Below are 24,119 nucleotides of genomic sequence, written 5' to 3'. Positions count from 1 at the left end.
GATGGAGGAAGGGGTCAAAGGCCAAATACAGGCTTCTCTAGAAGCTGGAAAAGGCCAGGGAATGGATTCACCCCTTGAGCATCCAGAAGGAACCAGCCCTGCTGATCCCTTAATTTTAGCCCCTAAGACTCATTCCAGACTTCTGATCACCAGAACTGTAAGAGAATATATTTGAGTTGTTTTAAGCCACTGAGTTTTGTGTTTGTTACAGCAGCCACAGGACACTAATACAGATTATGTGGAAAATCTAAAAGCGTGCTATTAGAATATAAGTGAAATGCACTATTACAGATTTCAAAAAGTCAAAGAAGAGAGTGAGTTCAAATCCTTTGGAGGAAGTAACTTAAAGCTTCCAGAAACCATCTTGCCTAAACTCGCTTAGGCTTCATTTAGGAAAAATATGACCAACCCTGTGGAGTTGGTGGGATTATATGCTTTGGAAGAACTAACTGGAGAAGACAGCAGACTGTCTCACTAGCATTCAGGAAGCAAGAGGGGCCTAGAAACAATGATACTCTGGTAACAGTGACCACAGTGAGTGCCAACCTCTACTAAAATACCATTCTCCATTAAGAAGAATCAGGTTCCTTGGAGGAATGGGTGACTCTAGGCCCAGAGCAAGGCAAGTACAGGATAAGGCTGATATGTGTCAAAGGACACAGAAGCCAGCTTAACGAAGTTCTCACTGGTCAAATCTAGGACAATTTCAGCATCAAAATAAATGAAGCTACAAGATAACAACCTACTAAAATAAAGTAGGAATCTGTGAGTCCATCCTGATATAATGAATAACTAAATGGATGAGGAAAGAAAACTCTTCCTTAGGGTAGGATGACAACTAATAAATGAACAAGAAGTGGTAGGAACAGATAATGAAGATTTGACAACTATCACAGAGGTAGCTGAGACAGGCAGGTGTTGTCAATGGATGCTAAAGGCTGGTAAATGTAGGACTGACAAGGAATAGACTTTGGTGCACTACCAATCAAATAGAAAGGAAAAGATGGTGACCTTCTAGAGGAACCTGGCAGACACCCACATCCCCTGTGATGGGACATGTAGATGGCCTGCGCCTGCCTCCCTGTGCCTGTGGCGTACACAGAGTCATTTCAATGGTCTTTCTGCCAGGAGCATGGCCACAGTCAGGTCATGAGGAATTGGCAGCTGGATCCAGCTTGAGAGTCTTCCTACAGAACAAAGGAAGGCCTGAGCTCTTTAACAAAACTCTTTAACACAGACTCTTTGACGCAAAATTAAGCAGAACGTTAAATGAATGGACAAACTCTTTGTCTTCTAAAAAAAACATTATCACATAGGTAAGATGATCACCTATCATAAGGGTTTTCAAAAACACTATTTCTTTTTTTTTTCAAAAACACTATTTCTAACATCGCATCCGCTTTTAAGATTACGTGTCCCAATTTTTTGCTTCAGAAATGTGGTTATTCTAATATTGAAGAAGGGACATTTAAGAATGAACACTGGTTAAGAAGGAAGGGAGTATGTTATAAAAGGAAAAAAAAAAGGCACGTGTGGCCAGATATGTGAGTTACAGTGTGAGCTCTGTCAACAGAGCTAGTTGTTTGGCCTCAACCGTTCAATGTCTGAGGTTAGCTAATTGTGCTCAATAACTTCTAAAGTCCAGTCCAGCATGAAAATCCATGAATTAAATATACTATATTTGTATATCAGAAAGTTCAAGCTTTATCTGATAATATGAAAATGTGCCACGCTCAGTATTTGGATGGGAATAGACAAGTGAGTAGGTTTGATTATTTAACAACTTGATATGTTTTATTTACTTTTGACAAAAGCCTTGAATTCATTACCAGGCTGAGTATTCCAAAGAAATGCCTTCAGGATGAGAAAGGAGAAGCTGTGCCTCTCTACTTCCGCCAAGTGGTGGCAAGTGCGACAGACCGCATGACTCTAACAAATACTGGAGCTAAATTTCTAGAAGTGTAAATTTTCAGCTCCCCCTCCTGGCCACTGCCACATTTCTTTTTAATTCTCAGTGTTAACCTATTTTTTACTAGAATTTTATTCCATTTTAATAAATTGTACTAAAGTACCCTACTCTTGATACATCTTACACATTAAAATGTTAATTTTATGCATTCTTTCAACACATATTTGAGAGCTTTCTATGTGCCAGGAACTATCTGAGGCATGGGGGATGTAATGAACACAAACATTTCTCTTTTCATGTTGCTTATATGCTGGTAATAAAATAATCACAATAGTGACTGTTCTAAGTGTTTTAGAGAAAAGAGATACAATTCTGTGGAGATATATGTCAAAGAAACCTGATCCAGACAGTGACCTTGGAAGTTCTATGTAAGGGCCATGTAAGCAGAGATATGACAGGTCAGTGGGAACTAATCATGCAAAAAGGAATGGAGTGTAGGAAGGAAGTACATTGTGGATGGAGAGAAAAGAAAGTTCCAAGGCCTGGTGGACAGATAAGGCCCATGTGGCTGGGTCCCAGTGGTTCCCAATGAGTCTCCATAGATAAGTGAGGGTGAGCAGCTGCAGTCACAGGAGGGCAGGTTTAATTCAAGAGCAACAGGAAGCTAGTAGTGAGTAAAGGGAAGAGATAACATAATTTGTTCTGCTTCTTGAAGGTTACTCCGGCTGCAGTGTGGAGAAGAGAATACAGGGGAGGATTTCAGAAGGCTGGTGAAAGAAGGTGGCAGTTTGGACTAAGTGCCAGTGGCAATTAAAAGTAGTGAAAGATGTACAGGAGGTGATGTCACCAGGGCTCGGTGAGCCACTGGGCAAAGGGGTGACGGTAAAGGTCAAGGAGGAATCCTAGCTGCCAATGGAAGAGGTCCCAGCTGGGAGGAGTGGTGGGAGATTGGTCTTCTGCACATGGAGTTGGTCTCTGAGAGGAATTAAGAGGCAAGGTCAATAAGCCAGCTGGACATACAGGTCGGCTCAGAAAAGAGGGCCAAGCTGGAGAGATTAAGTTGGGAGTCCACAGCCTAGAGATGGTGGGCATGGGTTTGTGCCTAATGTCAGAATATGGGGGCATGGGGAAAGAATGCGATGAAAACAGACTGAGCTTTGAGGAACTGCAGTATTAAGGAGCCCAGGAGAGTGAGCCAGCATGGCTGTAGGAAAAGCAGAAAGAGGTGGGGGTGGAGGGGGGCACAGAGGCCAAAGGAAGAGCCAGCTGAGATGGAACAGGTGAAAGCTGATAAAAGCGGAAGGATTCTGGCAAGTGGGTGGGAATGAGATCCACAGCACAGGGAGGGGTGGCCTTGGCTAGGAGGGGTAACATGGGTAAGGCTGTAGGTAAGGCTTGCAGTTGTGGTAGCTGGGGCTTGAGGAGATTCCTGTCAGGTAGCTTCACGTTCCTCTAGCAAGTGACAGCAGTGTGAGATCAAATTTTAATAAAGTGGGGGGGGTTTATGATCTGCAGTATCTTATGATATCCTATTAGACCCTCCACAGGCTGCAGCAATCCTGCCATGCTGCTTTGGTCAACTGGGGTTTCACTTGATGGAAGAAGAAAAAAAAATGGGAGTTGGGGGTCTGTGATTGGGAGGTACAGGTGCTTGGGGGCCATTAGCTCCCTGAGGGCGAGGACCTGTCCTATCAATCCCTGCGTCACTCTGTGACCCACTGACTGGAGAACCAGCGCCCAGGCACTCACTGTCAAAATGACCAGCACTGGGATGATCACTTGTCTCCATTTCAATTTGCCTCTTTTGGTGCTTTCTTTCTTTCTTTCTTTCTTTCTTTCTTTCTTTCTTTCTTTCTTTCTTTCTTTTTTTTAAAGATTTGATTTATTTATTCATGAGAGACACAGAGAGAGAGAGAGGCAGAGACACAGGCAGAGGGAGAAGCGGGCTCCATGCAGGGAGCCCGACGTGGGACTCGATCCCGGGACACCAGGATCACCCCCTGGGCCAAAGGCGGCCCTCACACTGCTGAGCCACCGCCCCGGTGGTGCTTTCTAAAAAAAAAAAACCAAAAACGAAAATGTAGGGAATAAATAGAACCTAAATTCCTACATGTCTTCTTTTTCCCAGTTGGCAAGAGGCTCTGTCTTGTTTTACTCTTCTGTACAATTTTAAAGTTCTTGTCAAAGTTCTTTCTTTTTTTTAATATTTTATTTATTCATGAGAGAGACATAGGCAGAGTTCTATCCAGGGGCACAGTCATATGCCCAAGAAAGCTAAGGGGCATCTTTCCATGCTTAGCCTGTTAACAGCGCAGTGTTTATGTAGCTTTGGCTCCCTGTCTACAAACTATCTTCGAAACACATACTGAGTTATTTTTTTATCTATGGAAATTATGAAATTCATATCCTTAAAAGAAAACCATAATCAGCTGAAATGACAGGGAACACAGGGTAAGGCTGTCTACATTCCAGGAGAGGGAGACCAATTAGCAGGCTGCCAAAGCAATCCAGGCAGGAGATGCCCCTGGCCTGTAAGGGGCTGGGGGAGGTGGGGGTTGGCAGAAAAGGTGGGGCTGTGCATCCGTTCAGGGGATGCTATGAAGGATGGGTTGACAGACTGCATGTGGGGAGGGAACAACAGGAGTCAAGGAGGGCCTCAAGGCCTGGACAGCGGGTTCCAGTAACGGGGTGGGTAAAAGTGCAGGGGGAACAGGTGTGAGGGAACGTCAGGACTTGCCTTAGACATCCAAGCGTAGACGTGGGCAGGCCTCTGAGTACTTGGGTCTGAGGTCCCGGGGAGGGTCTGGGCTGGAGACACACTTTAGGGGCTCGTTGGTCTTTATGAGACTGGATGAATTCATCGAGGGAGCGAGTGTAGACAGAGAACAGGTTCACGGTCGGTCGGGGAAAACCCGTCTTAACAAAGTCACCTGTTGGCACAAGGGGGGTAACGAAATGATACAGCGCGACGGGAAAATTGTGCACAAAGGGCTCCAAGGCTGAGCGAGCCAGGAACACGCACAGGGCAGACATTTCAAAGAATCCACATCTCCTCGGGCTGGGGATAAGGAGACGGCAGCGCTAGGGTGAGGGGGCGGGGCGGGGGGGCGGGGGGAAGCAAAACAAAGCTAAAGCGGGTGGGAGCCGGGAGCCTGCAGGCACCGGATTCAGGGAAGAACGAAAGTGCCCGCCGGGGCCCGCAGGTGGGGGTGGGGGCGGGGGCGGGGCTGACGCCTCGGGGTAGCCGGCCGGAGCCCGCAGGTGGGGGTGCAGGTGAGGGTGCGGGGGGGGGGTGCGGGTAGGGGCGGGGCTGACAGCGGCGCCTGGCCGCCTCGGGGTCTCCGACCAGAGCCCGCAGGTGGGGGTGCAGGTGAGGGTACGGGGGGTGCGGAGGGGTGCGGGGCTGACGCCTCGGGGTCGCCGGCCGGAGCCCGCAGGTGGGGGTGCAGGTGAGGGTGCGGGGGGGGGGTGCGGGTAGGGGCGGGGCTGACAGCGGCGCCTGGCCGCCTCGGGGTCTCCGACCAGAGCCCGCAGGTGGGGGTGCAGGTGGGGATGCGGGTGGGGGCGAGGCTGACGCCTCGGGGTCTCCAGCCGGAGCCCGCAGGTGGGGATGCAGGTGGGGGTGGGGCTGACGCCTCGGGGTCTCCGGCTGGAGCCCGCAGGTGGGGGTGCAGGTGGGGGTGGGGCTGACGCCTCGGGGTCTCCGGCCGGAGCCCGCAGGTGGGGGTGCAGGTGGGGATGCGGGTGCAGGTGGGGGCGGGGCTGACAGCGGCGCCCGGCCGCCTCGGGGTCCCGGTTCGAGCCCGCAGGTGGAGGTGCGGGTGGGGGCGGGGCTGACGCCTCGGGGCTCCGGCCGGAGCTTGTCCCTGGCCGTCCCCGGGCCCGTCGGGGCCGCCCCCGCCCGAAGCCCCGGCGGCCGGCCGCGAGCGGAGGGTCCCCGGGGGCGCGGGGGGACCGGCGAGGGCGGAGGCGCCCGGTCGCGGCGGGGAGGGCGCGCTCTGCGAGAGGCGGCGGCCGGCGGCCCCGCTACGTTACCAGCCGCAGTGAGAGCGAGGCGGCGCGGCCCGAGCTGGGCAGGGGCCAGCGCTGAGGGACGGCGGCACCGGACGGCCCGGAGGCTCGAGCGAGGCCCTGCCTGGGGCCGGGCCGTTACCTGCTCCGCGCGCTCCCGCCGCAGCGCCAGCCTCGGGGCGCCCGCGCGTCGCCATGGAAACCGGCGCGGCGCCTCCTGGGACGGGCGGGGCCGGGGGCGGGGCGGCGCCTGCGCACTGGAGAGCTGAGCGGGCGAGACGCGGGCCGGGGCCTCCCGCCGCGGGGGCTCGGAGCTCGGGGCCGCCGCCTTCGCCCCGCCGCCGTGGGGCTGACGCGCCCCTCCCGCGGCAGCGCCGCTGTCCCTTCGCGCTCTCGTTCGCGCTCGGCCACGTACTGGTGGTTTGAATCCGAGTCCAGTGCGCATGTCTGGTTCCCTGCCCGGAGGTGCACGGACCCCAGCAGCGCGCTCCAGGTGGGCTGCTGGGCAGGCAGGTGTGGACGCCGGGTTCCCCCCGGGAAGGGGGGTGGGCCCAGGTGAGCAGGTGTAGGATCGATGCCTCTGCCTGCAGAAGTGGACAGAGAGCAGAACACTCCGGCTGACCCCTCTTTATAAAGATGAATTTCTTTGGTGAAAGAAAATCTGATTGCAAAGCAATGCGTGCATGTGGGCTGTAGGGAATTTAGAACGTACAGCAGAGTAGGAAGGAAAATTAAAAATCACCTAGATGGGGGCGTCTGGGTGGCTCAGTAGATTAAGTGTGGGCCTTCGGCTCAGGTCATGATCCTAGGGCCCTGGGATCTACTCCCCCCACCCCCCACCCCCCACCCCCTTGGGATCCCTGATCAGTGGGGACCCTGCTTCTCCGTTTCCTCCCTCACTGGTGCTCTCTCTCTCTATCTCTGTCTGTGTCTCTCTCAAATAAATAAAATCTTTTAAAAAATTACCAAAAAAAAAATCACCTAGGTGATGATTGTAGGTGATTTTTTTTATTTTATTTTATTTATTTATGATAGTCACAGAGAGAGAGAGAGAGAGAGAGAGAGAGAGAGAGGCAGAGAGAGAAACAGGCTCCATGCACCGGGAGCCCGACGTGGGATTCGATCCCGGGTCTCCAGGATCGCGCCCTGGGTCAAAGGCAGGCGCCAAACCGCTGCGCCACCCAGGGATCCCAATTGTAGGTGATTTTTAATGATGACATAGGAATTTTAAAGGACTGCATAGGCAGCATTAACACATATATTACTTCTCCTTTTCCTCCTTGCTTTTCCTTTCTTTTCTCCCCGCAACGCACATTGTATTAATGCCAATGTTGAATATCCCTATAAGTGAATCTTTGAGGTGTGAAAATTAATAAAGGGAAAAACATCGCTAATGTAGGTCTGAGGCTACAAGGGAGAGCCCTTACCACTCAATTACAGTCTCCAACAGAAGTGTCAGTTACAGTTTCCAACAGAAGAGTGTCAACAGGAAAGAATGATCAGTTATGGGCCCAACAGGGAAAGATACCTGTTGCATCTCCTACAAGAAATTGGCCACCCCTATAACTCAGTCAATGAGAAAGTAAGTCATCACCCTGAACTCTTGCTTTCTCAGGTGGACTCTTGAATCCCTCCCAACTTCTTTCTTTTCCATACAATCATGTTCCTCTTCTTTGTTTGTTGAACTTGCCTGAAGTTTTGCCATAGTTCCCAAGTTGGAATTCTTTGTTACTCCTAACTAAACCCATCTGCTGGCAAAATTACTGCTAGTTTAAGGTTAGCAGAGGTCACCCCTGACTCCTTGGAATAAATCCTACATGTGATATTGAAGGATCAAAGGAAATGTTCACTTTAAGGCTTTCTGAAGGTATATGAAAGTTTGCCTTCCAGGCAAATGCGGCCCAATCCTTAACCCACATTGGGGATAATCTTTTTAATTTCTTAAAAAATGTTTGCCCATTTTATTGTCAAAAGTTGACACTTTACTTTGATTTTATTCACATATTTTCTAGGAAGGATAGACATTTTTTCAAATTTTTTGTAATCATGTATACATTGTAATTTTCTTTTTCCTGCCTTTTGCCCATTTTTCACTCAATGTTCATCTTTGTAGAACTTTCTATGTTCTCTGAAATTCAGATTTGCTGGATGAAAACTTGGTTTGTGGTTTGTGTTGTAAATATTTCCCCCAGTTTGTCAAATACTTTCAAATTTTGTTTAGAGTGCATTTCGATATTTGTGTAGAGTTAAATTTATCACATTTTCTATTTATGATTTTTGATTTACATGTTATGTAGTAGGGGTAGTGGGCATTTCCAAAGTGACTCTGTTTAGATCTAGTTTTTTAGGGTAGGTAGGGGGGCAAGGCTTCCCCTTTATGTCACTACTTCCTTCCTTCTTGTGCTGTTAGGGGACCCATTCTTAATTTTGGTGGGCTGTATTTCTACAACCTTAGGTGGTGAGTTAATCCTAGTAGGTGGGTGGTGGTGCTTTTTGTTGGGGGTGATCTGGGCAGCATCTCTAGGATGACATACAGCAGACAAGTGTCCCTAGACTTGACATTCCTGGAAAGATGCCTGATGTATGGCTGGTGATGCTTCCAGGACAGTAACAAAAGTAACAAAAGTGACAGTTTATTATTATTTTTTATTTTTTATTTTTTTTGTGACAGTTTATTATTAAGTGAACCTCCCAACCCTGGTACTCAGGACTGGAGGAACCTGAAAGATGGGGGCCCCTCAGAGCTTCCTTTCCCACCCAAATGGTCTCTCTGCTTCTTTGCTAGCTGTTCTCAATCTATAGAATTTGTTTATGCTTCTTTTCCATCTAGGGGAGAGAGACCCAAAGAGTACAGAGCTGAAGAAATGCCTTTAGTAATTCTGCTACATATCAACATATGCCTTTATTTCTCTGTATTAGTTTGGGTAAGTCCACTATAACAAGTCACCACAGACCTGGTGGCTTAAAACAACAGAAATTTATTCTCTCCCAGTTCTGGAGGAAAGAAGTCTGAAGTCAATGTGTTGGCAGGGCCATGTTCCCTTTGAAAGCTCCTGGGAGGAATCCTTCCTTGCCTCTCTGGCTCCTGATGTTCCTTGGCTTGTGGCAGCACCACTCTTCTCCCCATCCCTGTCTTCACACGATGTTTTATCCGTGTCTCTCTGAGTGCCTTTTTTTCTTGTAAGGACATCAGTTATATGGCTTACAGCCCACCTGAAATCCAGGATAATTTCATTTTTAGATCCTTCACCAATTTCATCTGCAAAGATCCTGTTTCCAGATAAGGTCACATTCTGAAGTTTAGGGGAGACACGAATTTTGGGGGGGGGGTGACATTATTCAACTCACTACTGTTACTCTGATGGTCACCACTGTCATTCTACATGATAAAAATATGCCTTTATTTTTCATTTTAGGTTGCCTATAACATTATGTAGACCAAAGCATAGCATCTGATAACATTTATTCTAAGATCATCTCAGGATCTCTGTGAAGTTTGGAGTCAATATCTCACACTTTTATCATTAAAATTAGACAAAATCATTTTTTCATAGTGTATGTTCCTCAAGTCACCACAATGTCTTATGATTTTTTTTTGTATCTTATGATTTTATCTGTCAATTATACCTCAAAGCTGAAAAATTTTTGAACAAAAAAAAGGTATTATTATTTCACTTAGCATCAGGGACTAGAGATGTGAAATGATAAGCCTTCTGCATTTTACTGAAGCACACAGCTTATACCTGAAGTGAATTTTCTAAGGCAGAGATTTGGTGAGCTTTATTGTAAGACTTCCTTGGAATGTTTGGTACTCCTATTAGTTATCTTGAAGTTGGTGGGACACCTGCACCCCGATGTTTCTAGCAGCAATGTCCACAATAGCCAAACTGTGGAAGGGGCCTCGGTGTTCATCGAAAGATGAATGGATAAAGGAGATGTGGTATATGTATACAATGGAATATTCCTCAGCCATTAGAAACAACAAATACCCACCATTTGCTTCAACATGGATGGAACTGGAGGGTATTATGCTGAGTGAAATAAGAGAAGGACAAATATTATATGATCTCATTCATTTGGGGAATATAAAAAATAGTGAAAGGGAATAAAGAGGAAAGGAGAAAAAAATGAGTGGGAAATATCAGAAAGGGAGACAGAACATGAAAGACTCCTAACTCTGGGAAACGAACAAGGGGTGGTAGAAAGGGAGGTGGGTGGGGGGGTTGGGGTGACTGGGTGATGAGCACTGAGGGGGGCACTTGATGGGATGAGCAGTGGGTGTTATGCTGTATGTTGGCAAATTGAACTCCAATAAAAAATAAATAGTTAAAAAATTATCTTGAAGTTTATTGGTGTCACTGTCATAATTGAAAAGATCTATCAGCTAGAGTTTTCAAATTTCTAATTTGTATGTTTTCATTGTCATTGTTAAAAGGATAAAGTTCTAAAAATTATCCGTAGTGCACAGAGGGTGCACTAGGAATGTGAGGGTAGTGTCAGGAGTTTTTCTGGTATGGCCTGGAGATAGATGAATTGGGCTCATGTCGTGAATGCACCATTTTCTGTCCTCATTCTTTTATTTTTATTTTTTTAAAGATTTATTTATTTATTTATTGGTGAGAGGCCCTGAGAGAGAGGCAGAGACCTAGGCAGAGGGAAGAGCAGGCTCTGTGCAGGGAGCCTGATGTGGAATTCAATCCCAGGACCCCAGGATCATGCCCAAAGGCAGAGGCTCAACCACTGAGCCACCCAGGTGCCCCTCCTGTCCTCATCCTTAAGGAGAGATAGGAGCAGAACCCACTGTTAGTGTCGTGCAGATTAAAGGAGTGGTTTCTGTAAAGCACTTAAGGAAGTTCTGGCACATGGGAAACACTTAAAAATTGTTAATTCTTACTTTAAGTAGGCTATTCTTTCTCCCTAGGGCATGTGGATGGAGGGGGCGTGTCATTGTCCAAGGCAGTGTTGCCCCATATGATTAGTAGTTGTATATTCCCTAGGGCTCATGAGAATCAGCTATAGTTTATTACTGACTTACAAAGTCATTGAGAAATATGCATAGTTTATTACTCTTAAATCATATTTGGAGAAAAATGGCATGCTCGTGTGGTAGAATTTGAGACTAATGTGTTGAAGAAACTACTTTGTATGACAAAAATGGTATAAGGTTACTTTACAATTCTGGAATTACAGGAAAGAAGAGGAGCAAAAATGACCTATAATCATTGGTGGGTTTAAAAATAAAATTTACAATGCTAATGACTTAAATTTGGGGAGCCATTAACCATCTTCACCAAGGGCCTAATTTTGGGAGTAAACTTTGCATAGTGAGGCTCTAAGTTAAAAGGTGGTTTTCTCGACAAATACCCACCATTTGCTTCAACGTGGATGGAACTGGAGGGTATTATGCTGAGTGAAGTAAGTCAGTTGGAGAAGGACAAACAGTGTATGGTCTCATTCATTTGGGGAATATAAATAATAGTGAAAGGGAATATAAGGGAAGGGAGAAGAAATGTGTGGGAAATGTCAGAAAGGGAGACAGAACATAAAGCCTCCTAACTCTGGGAAACGAACTAGGGGTGGTGGAAGGGGAGGAGGGCTGGGGGGGGGTGGGGGTGGGGGTGAGTGGGTGATGGGCACTGAGGGGGACACCTGACGGAATGAGCACTGGGTGTTATTCTGTATGTTGGTAAATTGAACACCAATAAAAAGTTAATTTATTAAAAAAATAAAAAATAAAAAAATAAAATAAAAAAAAGCGGTTTTCTCAGTCATTCTTTCTGATGTAGATGAATTAGAGCTATGCTGCAGGGGTGGGGTGTCCTTTCTCATCAGACACCCATCCTATGGGAGGGCAGGGGGCCTCCAGGGCCCTGGGACTCAGGTGAAGGGGGCAGGTAAAGAAGGCCTACAGACCCCTCCTCCCTCCAGCATGGCAGTACCAACCACCTCCTTCGGGAGTAGCAGGGGCTTGAGAAAAAAAAAAAAGAAAGTGAGAGAGGGAAGCAGGGAGAGGGAAAGACAGCGAGAAAGTGAGAAACAAAAGAGACTGTTAACTAGGAGGAGTAAATAACCCCCCTGGTAACTTCGTCTCATGTCCTTGAGCTTGATTTTGAAACCCATTAGAAAAATGGGCGGTAGCATTTGGGCTTTTTACTGGATTTAATGATCTGCCTAAATAAGAGAGACTGTTACAGACATTTGTTTTCTCCCAACGTCTCTGAAAGAGTGAAGACATTTAACTTGTTGAACTCATCCCTGCTGACAGCCCGCCTCTGCCGCTCCGCCTTGTCTGGGATGTCAGTGAAACCTTACACGTCTGCGGCCTGTCAGCTTCTGTTCTTTAGGAGAAACAGGTGGTAAGGGGAGAAAACTGGAAACGGGCCACGCACAAAAGGCATCTATTGTATAAGAGTTCACCGAATTTTTTTTTTTTTTTTAAACGGGTCGGAAAACTTGAAAGTGCAGGAAGCCTTTGCTTATTTCAAGGCCCGTGTGGCTTATTGCGGACGCTTGCAGTCTGTTTGCAGAAAGCCTCGCATTCACGGCGTCCTCGGGGACGAAGCTGGGGTCTCCTGGGCCTTCCCTGCGCCTGGGCGCGCGGGGTTGGTGCGCGGCGGACTGGTTGGTGCGCGGCGGCCTGGTTGGTGCGCGGCGGCCTGATTGGTGCGCGGCGCAGCCTGGCCTTGTAGGGGCTGTTGTCGGGCGTTCAAAGTCAGTGGCCGCTTTTATCAACCAATCCCGTCTCCGCCTGGCGGATCCCCCTCGTCCCGGGCCAATGGCCTGGGAAGTCCGCGCTGCCCGCGCCGCTGGGGCAGGCGCAGGGCTTAAGTTGCGGAGGGAGGCGCAGGGGCTCAGACGGCGCTGGGCGGCCGCCAGCTCGCACCTGGCACCTGCACCTGCACCTGCACCTGCACCTGGCACCTGCTACCTGCTCGGCCGGGCCGCGGTCGGGATCCGTCTGGCGCCGCGTTCCCTCACGGGGGTGTGTAGGGGGGAGCCCTCTTCCCGACTGTCAAAATGGTTATCAAAGTGTTTGTTGCCACATCTTCTGGTTCGATAGCGGTAGGTGTCTGATGGAATCCGCGGGGCTTTCTTCCTGTCGTACTTTCTGAGCAACTCAGACGGGGAGGCAGAAGCAGCGGCTGTGGCCCAGCGTTGGCCTGAGCTTTCTTTTATGAGGAGTGTGCAAGTCAGCCGTGGCTCTGCAGTCAGCCCGCGTGCCTTTGCTTTCTGCGTTCGCTTTAACCGTGCTGGAGAAGTGTGTAAAATGAGTGATCCGGGCCAGCTGGGTGTGAAAGGGATTCCAGGAAGGGGGCGTGTTTGATACTAGAATTTTTAACATGTGATTTGTGTCGTGTTGTGTTTGCATATATTATAAAATCAAAGGGTTTTTTTTTGTTTTTGTTTTTGTTTTTTGTTTTTTGTTTTTTTTTTTTGGTGGGGTGCAATGTTTCTGCCAATCATTCTGTAAGACTTAGACTAACTTAAAGTTGCAAATACATGACACTTTGTGTAACAAGGCTGTGATGAACCAGACTCCTGGGTGTAATTACAGTTGACCCTTGAACAATGGTGGTGGTGGGGGTGGTTGCTTAAGGGTACTGACACCTCCAGAGTCAAAAATCCATGTACAACTTCTAACTCCCCCCAAATTCACTAATGGACCACTGTTGACCAGAAGATTTAATGACAACATAAACAGTCGATTAACACATATTCTTTATGTTCTATGTAAATAACCTGTATTCTTACAATAAGTAAGCTAGAGAAGAGAAAATATTATTAAAATCACGAGGAAGAGAAAATAACATTTAAAGCAATTTCTGTATTTATAGAAAAAAAAATCTGCATATAGGTGGACCCATGTAGTTTAAAGCTGTGTTGTTCAAGGCTCAATTTTACTTGCGTGTGCGATGCAACCATACCAAAAGTGTAAAGTTAGCATGTGTAATCGTATTATTTCGGGAAAATGATGTCACAGTGACAAGAGCAAACATCTCTAAGGCCACAGTTTTAAACCCTCTAGGAATTCAAACGGACCAAAAATAGGTACTAAGAGCCCACCCCATAACACTGTGCATCTGATTTCTCTGGAACCGGGCTCAGAGTCACCCCTCCAGTTCCTGCCTTCATTCTGTGCAGGATAGACCTGCCTGAAGAAACAAGGATGATAGAAGGAGCCAATTTTCCTTGGCAATGATTCAGGCTTTGATCTTAGGTTTGATTCTTCTGTGTCTATCCGAGACTGACATTTCAATGAGCATTTGAGCATTGAGGGGGCTGTGGCGGGGGAGAAGCTGTTTTATCAGTCCTGAGTGTTGGATGCCAGCAAGGGGGCTGTTTCCTTTTATATCTGGTTCCTGGGCCATCCTGCAGCTTGGATTTCACTCAGCCAGGATGATACCCTCGGCCAGCAGCTGGCCGCGAGCAGCCCCAGCGCTGGCTCTTGAATGCCCCCTGTCCCCCACAGACCTGAAAGTTCACGCATTTTCCAGAGGGCAAGAAGAGAACAAGAGAGAAGAGGCTGGTTGTTCCTCTGAACACAATCCATCAGCAACTGCTTAGTATCTGTGGAGCATCTTTTAACAGAAACAGATGAGAGTAAATTCCAGATGTAAAACCATAAAATCTTTTGTGGCTGTTGATGACCTCAGAAACTTTTAATTGATCCACGAAGAGCACATTTTCAGATTATTAGATTAAAAAATGATTTTTTTAATTGAATAAAATGGCTTTAGTGGGCTTTCAATATGCTATTGATGCTCATTGATGGAAACTTTTACCACTGACCTGCCAACCTTCTACATGTTCTGTAGGCCAGGTCTAAGTGCCCTATGCATCCTTCCACAGACAGTGAACAAACTTGGGGTTCTGTTAGGATTATTTGGTATCTTATCTTTTTTTTTTTTTGTATATTTTTTGTTGGAATTTGATTTGGTGTGGTGTCTTATATTCTTGAAGTTTGGGTGTATGATTGAGTTAGCCTCAAAGGGTCTGGAGAGGAACTGTTCACTCCAGAGTCCTGGAAAAGCCACATTAATTCTGGTTCCCTAAGCAAATGTTTTGTTGCCACTTGGAGTTGTTTGACCTTGGGAAAGTTATTTCACCTTGCTGAGCCTCAATTTCCTTATCTGTAAAATGAGGATAAAAATAGTACTCATCTCATGGCGTCTTATTCCTAAAGGAATAAGGAAATAAGCATGGAGTACCTTACATAGTGTCAAGTGCTCAATCAGTGCTTAATACATATTATAATTATTCATTAATTTTATAATTATTACATATGGCTACTTAATATTATGATTGTTATAACTATTAGGTATTATAATTATTAGCTAATGTTAGTTAATGTTAATCAGTATTATGTAGTTCTAATTATTAGTTAATATTAGTATATGTGAGTCTGGATTATGTTTCAGAAGAATTGTCCCAAGCCACATAAGTGGAATAATTTCTGTCTTATCCTAAAGAATGAAAACTGATTATTCCCATATTATAAGTGCTAATGATTTTTCCTGAGTGGGGAGATTTCACCCAGAAGCTTCTTTGCAGGAGAACCCCAGGGCACCTGCCAGTGTGTGGGGTCATCAGTCTGCAAATGCTTTACTGCTTGTTTCTTCAGCCTCCTTACTTTAAAAATGGATTCTTGCCTGCAACTTAATTAGCCAGGGCATATGACTTCTATGGGATGAATTAAATAAATGAAAAGGAAATACCTCTTTATGAGGGCTTACACATATGCAGCTGTGTGTCACATCTCTAAACAGTTGATGATAAGGCGCTGTCACATGTTTTACTGCTTTACGGAGGAACATGGTGAAGAGACCTTGGGAGTGGGAGCAGGTCTGTGTTGTCCCAAAGGCCTGTGCTACAGTAGGCTGGGGAACAAAGGGAGAGAGGACAGTCCTCACTCTCTTCAAGATGCACAGCCCCTGGAACCATGATCTTCAAGGACAGATCCTGATGGTGTGGCTCCTGGGTTTCTCAATCATTTTTTTTCAGCCTTGCTTGAGTGTAAATATAGGGGGCAAAGCCTCAGCCCTTGAGCAAAAACTCCATCTTGAACAAGATGGATCTGGGTGTAGATCTTGGAAAATTCCTTAGTTTAATGGTGCCTTAGCTTTGTTATTTTAAAATGATGATCAGAGTACTTAACCTGGCTTGGGAACCAGGATGAGTCAGAGGCTCTCACCTCATCCAAAATGCTCTTCCACACGTCATGTTCCTTGGTTCTCACCAGAATCTGAGGAGGGTGACGCTTTACCAGTTTGGCAGATGAGGCAATTCAAGAGTGAATCGCTGCTCAGACAGCAGCCTTCTGAGCCAGGGCGGGAAATGCAGGTCACCTCTGCTCAAATGCAGTTTTTCACTAAGTGCAGGGACCTAACTGTAGAAGACAAAAAAAAAAAAAAGAAGATGCCAAGCAAGTGACTCAAAGATCACTCTGATACATTCCAGTAATCAAGAGTGGCTGGTGACTTCAGGAAAACAACACTTTCTTAAAAGTAAATATAACAAGATAGGAAAACAGAGCTCTCTGAGCCTCTGTTTTCAGAAGTCCCAAAGGCTCCAAATGACCCAGACCCCAGGGACCCCCAGATCCTCTAGTGGGGCTGCCTAGAAAGAAGGTATAGCCTGGGGAGCCAGCAATGCCATGGTGCTGTAAAAAGAGGAGAAGTGGTAGGATGTGGGCTGAGAGGGTGTCTGTGGTGAGAACCACTGGGTGCTGTGCATGCTCCTCTCCCAGGGGCTATAGAGGGAGATGCCCTATGGGAGCTGATGTCTCTGGTGGTCAGCTGAGGAGGCCACATGGAGAAGAGCTGCACTTTGCATGTGAAGGTCTGTGGAGCTCCTTGAATAGGAGGGAGGACTGTGGGAGAAAGGGCCACACTCAAGGTGGCCATCAGAGTGTAGGCAGAGGCATCCATGCCACCAGGTGAACTCATGTACTCCCTGCTCCCCTCTCCCCTTCTCTGGGCTCATCCTAAGACCCTTCTCCAGCCCCAGGCAGAACTCGGGTTCTCCAGACAACCAGATGAATGATGCATTTAACCCAGTTTAAAGTACTGGTGTTTGGGGAGGATAGAGGGACAAATTTTTCTTCTCTCTCTCTTTTGAGTGAGAGGCTGAGAAATAGCACTTAACACAAGATCATGCACCTAACATTCCATTAAGTTCCTGCAGATGCAATTGCTTGTCTTGCAAGAAATAACAGCAGACAGATCTTCCCATCCCATTTTCTCTATTTCTCTTTGATTTTCTAACCAAAGAAACACAAGTCAGGATTTTGGGAACTCTTTTTCATCTGCTCAGAAATCTTGGAATAAAATGAAACCCTTTTATTTAACCTCAAGTCCTGAGGCATGATTAATAGAGGTGGAAATAACATTGGTGAGGTGGCAGTGGACCTCAGCCAGGCTGATTTGGGTTCCTGGGAGGGTACCTGAGAAGGAAGGAAGACAGGATTTTGAACAGAATAAAAGATGTTACTTTTAATCAAAGAATTAAAGAATAAAAGATGTTACTTTAATCAAAAGTAAACCTGCCTAAAACAAAGACATCTCTACTCTTCAAACAGCAAAGTTATCTCTGGAAATAGCCAAAGGAAAAAGTAGTTTATAGAGTGGCATGGATAATTGTGGACAAGTTGGAAAGTAGGTATAGAAAACATGATTAATTAAAATAGTAATTTAATTCCAACAACCTGTCATCAGGTCTGATGGGATTTTGTAATATTCAGAAATTCAGCTGTGAAGCTATGGAATTTGGAGCACAGTTTTGGTGGGAAAAAGCAAAAGGTACGCCAGCCTAGATTTAGGGGAGGGCACATGGTGGAGAAATCTGAGCTCCTCCTTTGCTTCTGATATATGTGACACTCAGGAATGTGCCAGAGTGCTTGTGCCAGAAGCTTAAGGGAAATTCCGTCACCCCACACCTATCTGTATGACTTTTATTTTTATTTTTGTACATGCTTGCCCCAAACTGAATCTTGCTGATTAGGTGTTGTATTGTAGCTAACAGCAGCCTTCGATTTATTCATCTAATGCTTTTAGTCGAATTATCTTTGTTATGTTGATGTAGCAAATGTTAATTAAAAAGTAAATGTGTGATTACCATTAATACATACGTGGGTACATAACATATATTCACTTTTATATGCAATTTATATTTACTTGTAGAAAATTAGAAAGTTATTTAAATTCATTTATAATTAATATAATATATACAATCGGATCACCACCCAAACCAAGTTATATAGAATTTGGTTTGGGTGGTGATTTGCTTCCAGAGCTTAAACATCCATGTGTGCTTTATTTTTTTCCTTATATTAAGAAGGAAATACTCTACACATGAATCACTGATAAACTCCTTAATTTTGGTAAAAATGAATAAAAAATATATTATATGTATTTGGTATACAAATCTACAAAAGGAATTGGTTTTGATCCAAAGAGGGTTTGAGGCTAGGCTTTAGGTTTGGGACAGGCCTTTTATAACATTTGTTTGGTATTCTCAAATTCTGGTACCTCTGCTGATAAATGAGTTACAAGAGAATGACAGGGGGCCTCATGCTCTGTTAAGCATTTTTAGTGACTTGTTTTGATATGAGAAAATATTGTATGCAGAGGAGTTAACAAGTTAAGATATTCAATATTTTTATGTCAAAGAAAATACTTAAAATTTTACTCTTATTTTTAAGCAATGACTTCTTTTGCCTCTTGATTATTTTCAGCATGTTCAGACTAGAATGTACAAATGAGTTCTTTGAATTTTAAAAATTTTTAAATTTTTCTAAGATTTAATTTATTTGACAGAGAGAGAGAGAGAGAGAGAGAGAATAAGCAGGAGAGCAGTGGGGAGGGGCAGAGGGAGAAGCAGACTCCCCGCTGGGCAGGGAGCGGGGAGCAGGATGTGGGGCTCTATCTCAGGACCCTGAGATTGTGACCCGAGCTGAAGGCAGATGCCCAGTTGACTGAGCCACCCAGGCACCTCCCCCCCTTTTTAAAGAGAGTTCTTCACATTTTTTTTTTCCACATGAAGAATTTGGTATACTGTTTTGTGCAGAGTAGAGTGGATAAATAAGTGTTGATTGACTGTTGGGTTGACCACTCTGGACCTCTCTCCCAGAGGCTCCTAGTGGAGTCCACAGAGTGTGCTCCAAGTTGTTTACTAGGGTGTATGAAAAAAGGCATTGTGCATTCTGGAAGTGGATTCTTTGAAACAAGAAAATGGTTGTAATTGTCTCTGGGGACAGAGGTCTGAGCTGTGAAGAGGGCCACTTTCCTGAGCAATGGTGGCTGGTAGACAAGAGCCTCAAGTAGGGAGATGGGCACAAAGAGTTGTCTCTCAGGTGGAAAGGAGAAATCCAAGGGAGAACAGGTTTTTGTTTTGTTTTGTTTTTGTTTTTGTGAGCTGGGAGACACAGCCACTGGCTTTTTCTGGATTTTCCTCTGTCCTTTCCCCTTTCACTCATTTTAAGTGGGCTTACCAATCTCTTATATTATTTCTAAAGCCACTTTTGTTCAATGTGCCCATTTTCATAACTGTGAGTGGAGTTCTTTTTAGTTGGATGTACTTGGTATTTGAGTTTTGTAGTGAATTGTCTTTTCTCCCTTTCCTTCTTGCTATTCTTCCAATCCCCCCTTTTCTTCATAACCAATCCTTATTTATTTTTTGGCATTAAAGCTTAAGAGAGGAGATCCCTGGGTGGCTCAATGGTTAAGCCCCTACCTTTGGCCCAGGGTGTTATCCTGGAGTCCTGGGATTGAGTCCCACATCAGGCTCCCTACATGGAGCCTGCTTCTCCCTCTGCCTGTGTCTTTGCCTCTCTCTCTCTCTCTCTCTCTCGAATAAGTAAATAAAAATCTTAAAATAAAAAAATAATTTAAAAGCACGTCAAAGACCTCAAGTAAAAGCTATGATGAGGGCATTTCTATTCTTATTAAGTTGATTATATCATGATTGAAACATTGGTGGAATTAAAATTTTAGAATTTTAACAATCACTCCATTGAGTCTTTATAATGAAGAGGTGTGACTTCATCACTTTCCTTGTTTAAATATTAGCAAGATTATTTTTGTTATATAGTATAGTTGGAGAAAGGATTTAATTTATATAAATATAAGTAAAACATTAAAAAAATAAACCTAGTTTAATAATAACCTTTTTCTATTCTTGATCAGATTAGGAAGAAACAGCAAGAAGTAGTGGGCTTTTTGGAAGCTAATAAGATCGACTTTAAGGAATTAGACATTGCTGGAGATGAAGACAATAGGAAGTGGATGAGAGAGAATGTCCCTGGAGAGAAAAAACCTCAAAATGGAATCCCCCTGCCCCCCCAGATCTTCAATGAAGAGCAGTATTGTGGGGTGAGTATTCAGTTTCTTGGAAAATTCTTCTGCATGTGTGTTTATCAGAAATTGTTTAAAGCAGATTAATTTGGAGGCACCTGGGTGGCTCAGTCTATTGAGCATCTGACTCTTGATTTCGGCTCAGGCAGTGATCTCAGAGTCATGAGATCCAGCCCTGTATTTAGCTCCACACTGAGTAGGGAGTCTACTTGAGATTCTCTCTCTGCCCTCATTGTCTCTCTCTCTCTCTCTCTCTCTCTTTTCACATTTATTTATTTATTTATTTATTTATTTATTTATTTATGATAGTCTCACACACACACACACACACAGAGAGAGAGAGAGAGAGAGAGAGAGAGAGGCAGAGACACAGGCAGAGGGAGAAGCAGGCTCCATGCACCGGGAGCCCGATGTGGGACTCGATCCCGGGTCTCCAGGATCGCGCCCTGGGCCAAAGACAGGCGCCAAACCACTGTGCCACCCAGGGATCCCCCCTCTCTCTCTCTTTCTAAAAGGAAGAAATAAATCTAAGAAAATCAGGTTAATTTGGAGGCAGCATTTGAACTTGTTGATAGTTTTCAGGACATGATCTATTATACCAATACCTGGATGGTAGATCCACCATGAGTCATCAATATAAAAATTTACAAAAGGATAGAAACAATAAAATGGTGATTTGGGAATTCTTAGGATTATTTTAATTCCCTTATTTCATTTTGAAGAGTTGAGGTCACTTGTTCAAACAAAGTATACTTTTAGCTGGAAGAGAATTCTGATCAGCCTTATGATGTACACATCCATGAACCCAGGCAGACACAGGGTAGGCTTTCACTTTTATAAAGAATGATTTACAGAAGGAAAATCTTAATAGAGTTATAAGATAAATTTGTGTAAATGTATCTAGATACTTTAAAAACTGTTCTGGACATTTTGATTACAGCAGCAATTTACTTCATACATTTAATATTTCATTTAACCTGAAAATCACTTTTTCCCCTAGAGTTTACAATCCTGGTTAGTAAATCAAATTGTTGAAAAGAAACATTCAAAAACTCAAAGGACTTCAGAGCACAAGAACTGGCGGTTATCTTAGGAATCATCTAAGCCTTCTAGGTCATCTTTAAGATGCAGTAATCAGCACAACTGCTGTTTTTGTTTGTTTGTTTGTTTGTTTTGTTTTGTTTTTTTAGGTTAGCTCCTTTTTATTATTATGTTTCTCATCTAAAGCAGGTATGGTTCAATTAAAGCCTAAAGGCCAACGCCTGTAGCTACCTGTTTTAGTAAGTAAAATTTTACTGGAACACATCCACATGAATTCATTCACCTATCACCTGTGGCTGATTTTGCACAATGGCAGAGCTGAGTAGTTGCAACAGAGACCATATGACCTCCAAAGCCAAAAGTATTTTCTATCTGCCCATTTACTGGAAAGCTTTTGGGCCTGCCTCTGATTTGAAGCACAGAGTGTTTGGTTATTGGAGGTTTGTATCAGTTTTGTAGGACTGATGTAACTAATGAAGCATCACAAACATGGTGGCTGTTATGGGCTATATGTTTGTGTCCCCCTCCTCCCAAATTCATATGTTGAATGGTGATGATATTTGGAGATAAGGCCTTTGGGAAGTGATCAGCTTAGATGAGGTTATGATGATGGGGCCTTTGTGATGGGATAAGTGCTCTTAAATGAGGAGGAAAAGAGAGAGAGAGAGAGAGAGAGAGAGAGAGAGATCCCTCTCCACCTTGTGAGCACACCGCCAGAAGGCAGCTGTCTGTCCTCGCCAGAATCCAACTGTACTGGCACCCTGGTCTTGGACCTTCAGCCTCCAGAGCTGTGAGATGATACATTTCTGTTGTTTCAGTCACCCCCTGCCCCCAGCCCATGGCATTTTGTTATGTGACCCAAGTTGACTAATTCAGTGCCTTAAAATAACAGAAATGTACTCTTGCACAGTTCTGAAGGCCAGAAGTCTGAAAGCAAGATGTCAGTGGGGTTGGTTTCTTCTGGAGGCTATGAGGGAAAATCTGTTCCATGCCTTTTTCTTAGCTTCTGGTGATTGCCAACAACCTTTGGTGTTCCCTGGCTTGCAGATCTATCTCTTCCACCTCAATCTCTATCTCTCCTTGTGTTCTCTTTGTCTCTCTCTCTGTTTTCACTTGGCCTTCTTAAAGGACAATAGTCATTGGAATAGGGCTCACCCCATTCCAGTGTGACCTAATTGTAACTAATTACATCTGTAACTATCCAAGGTTGCTTTCTCACATTCTGGATGGACATGGATTTGGGGGGAACGTTATTCAACCCAGCACAGGGCTGTATAGATATACATAGGTGTTTTAGCATTCTTCAGAGGCTTAGCTCAGTCCTTATATGTGCACACTGAAAATTTTAAATGGTTCAAAAATTGTCTCCAGTAAAAATTACTCTCCCTCCCATGTAAGACTCCTGTGACTCTAGTTCCTTTCCCTGAGAGGACTGGCTTCACTGGAACTGTGTGATCGGGGAAATCCTGCCGACCCCATGCTTAAGAGAGCTTTCTGCTTGGTCCAATGCCCTGCTGTCTTGAAATCCACCATAGTTTTTGAAAAAGGGACCCCATGTTTCATTTTTGCATGGGGACCTCACAAATTATGTAGTCAGTCCTGCTTTGACTAATGTTGGCAATTTCTTGTTTGACCTTCAGAAATTTTCTGTGTATCCCTAATATAGTATACATTATATAAATACATAGTATATCACCTGAAAATGTGAGTGTGCTATGCACATTTGATTTTTGTTAGCTAATAACCACATCTCAGAGATCATTGTATAACTGCACATGTTCCTTATTTTAATAGCTGCAAAATGCTGCGTCATATGTGACATATTTATCAACACAGTCCTCTAGTGGGGAACATTTGGGAAACAGCATACAAACAATGCTGCAAGAAATCTCTTTATACACACAGATCCTTGTATTCAGAATGAATATATGTATGTAGGATAAATTCCTGGAAGATGTGCTGAGTTGAAGCATGTATGCACTTTTCATTACAGAAGATATTGGCACTTGGCCTTGTATTGCACTTGTGCCAGCTTTTCTTTCCACCAACCTAATCTGCGAGTGGCTAGTTGAACTCCCTGTGACTTTGACAACATTCTTTATACAAACCTTTGGATCTTTGCCAATTTATTGGATGAAAAATATATTCTCACTGCTTTGACTTGGATTTCTATCTATGTGAAAGAGGCTGAACATTTTTTCCTATTTTTTTGAAGGTTTTATTTATTTATTAATGAGAGAGAGAGAGAGAGAGAGAGGCAGAGACACAGGCAGAGGGAGAAGCAGGCTCCATGCAGGGAGCCCCACTTGGGACTTGATCCCAGGTCTCCAGGATCAGGCCCTGGGCTGAAGGTCGTGCTAAACTGCTGAGCCCCCCAGGCTGCCCTTTTCCCATGTTTATAAGCTATCTTTTCCCCCCCATGACTTGCTATTTTTCTGTTGGGTTACAGATAATATTTATTGGTTTGTAAAAGCCTTCATTTGTGAAGGAAAGTAGGTCCAATGCCCTGCTGTCTTGAAATCCACCATAGTTTTTGAAAAAGGGACCCCATGTTTCATTTTTGCATGGGGACCTCACAAATTATGTAGTTAGTCCTGCTTTGACTAATGTTGGCAATTTCTTGTTTGACCTTCAGAAAATACAGTGTTTGATCCCTTCATTTGTGAAGGAAAGTAGCCCTTTTACTACCATAGATGTTGTGATTTTTTCCCATATTTTTTATCTTTTGACTTTTTATTTATTTTATTTTTTATTTTTATTTTTTTTCTCTTTTGACTTTTTAAAGTGATATATTTTGGAATGCAGAA

At 44.6% G+C, this 24,119-nt stretch overlaps 2 protein-coding genes across 3 annotated transcripts in view; one reads left to right on the top strand and one right to left on the bottom strand.

Moving 5' to 3' along the window:
* LCA5L (lebercilin LCA5 like) overlaps window positions 1-24,119 on the bottom strand; it is a 280,078-nt gene that overhangs the window by 43,179 nt on the left and 212,780 nt on the right. The window contains exons 1-2 of one of the 2 annotated variants that reach the window (XM_072740539.1): window positions 5,945-6,069; window positions 4,647-4,839 (exon numbers count right to left, since the gene is read on the bottom strand). The exons of the other annotated variant lie outside the window; for it this stretch is intronic. The gene's annotated coding sequence lies outside the window, so the exon portion shown is untranslated. Of the gene's footprint in view, window positions 1-4,646; window positions 4,840-5,944; window positions 6,070-24,119 lie in introns of those variants that run through there. 2 annotated transcript variants of the gene reach the window in all.
* The window catches only part of SH3BGR (SH3 domain binding glutamate rich protein), a gene marked incomplete at its 5' end in the record, with an annotated part of 65,843 nt that continues 47,723 nt past the window's right edge, over window positions 6,000-24,119 (top strand). Inside the window, 2 exons of the mRNA XM_025987273.2 lie at window positions 6,000-6,413; window positions 20,104-20,289. Coding sequence (XP_025843058.2) covers window positions 6,000-6,413; window positions 20,104-20,289 — 600 coding nt within the window. The remainder of the gene's footprint in view (window positions 6,414-20,103; window positions 20,290-24,119) is intronic.

This window comes from Vulpes vulpes, chromosome 15, assembly GCF_048418805.1.
Source record: "Vulpes vulpes isolate BD-2025 chromosome 15, VulVul3, whole genome shotgun sequence".
In the NCBI taxonomy this organism is placed as follows: Eukaryota; Metazoa; Chordata; class Mammalia; order Carnivora; family Canidae; genus Vulpes; species Vulpes vulpes.
The sequence above is the reverse complement of the archived record's forward strand: the minus strand, read 5'-3'. Positions and strand labels throughout refer to the sequence as shown.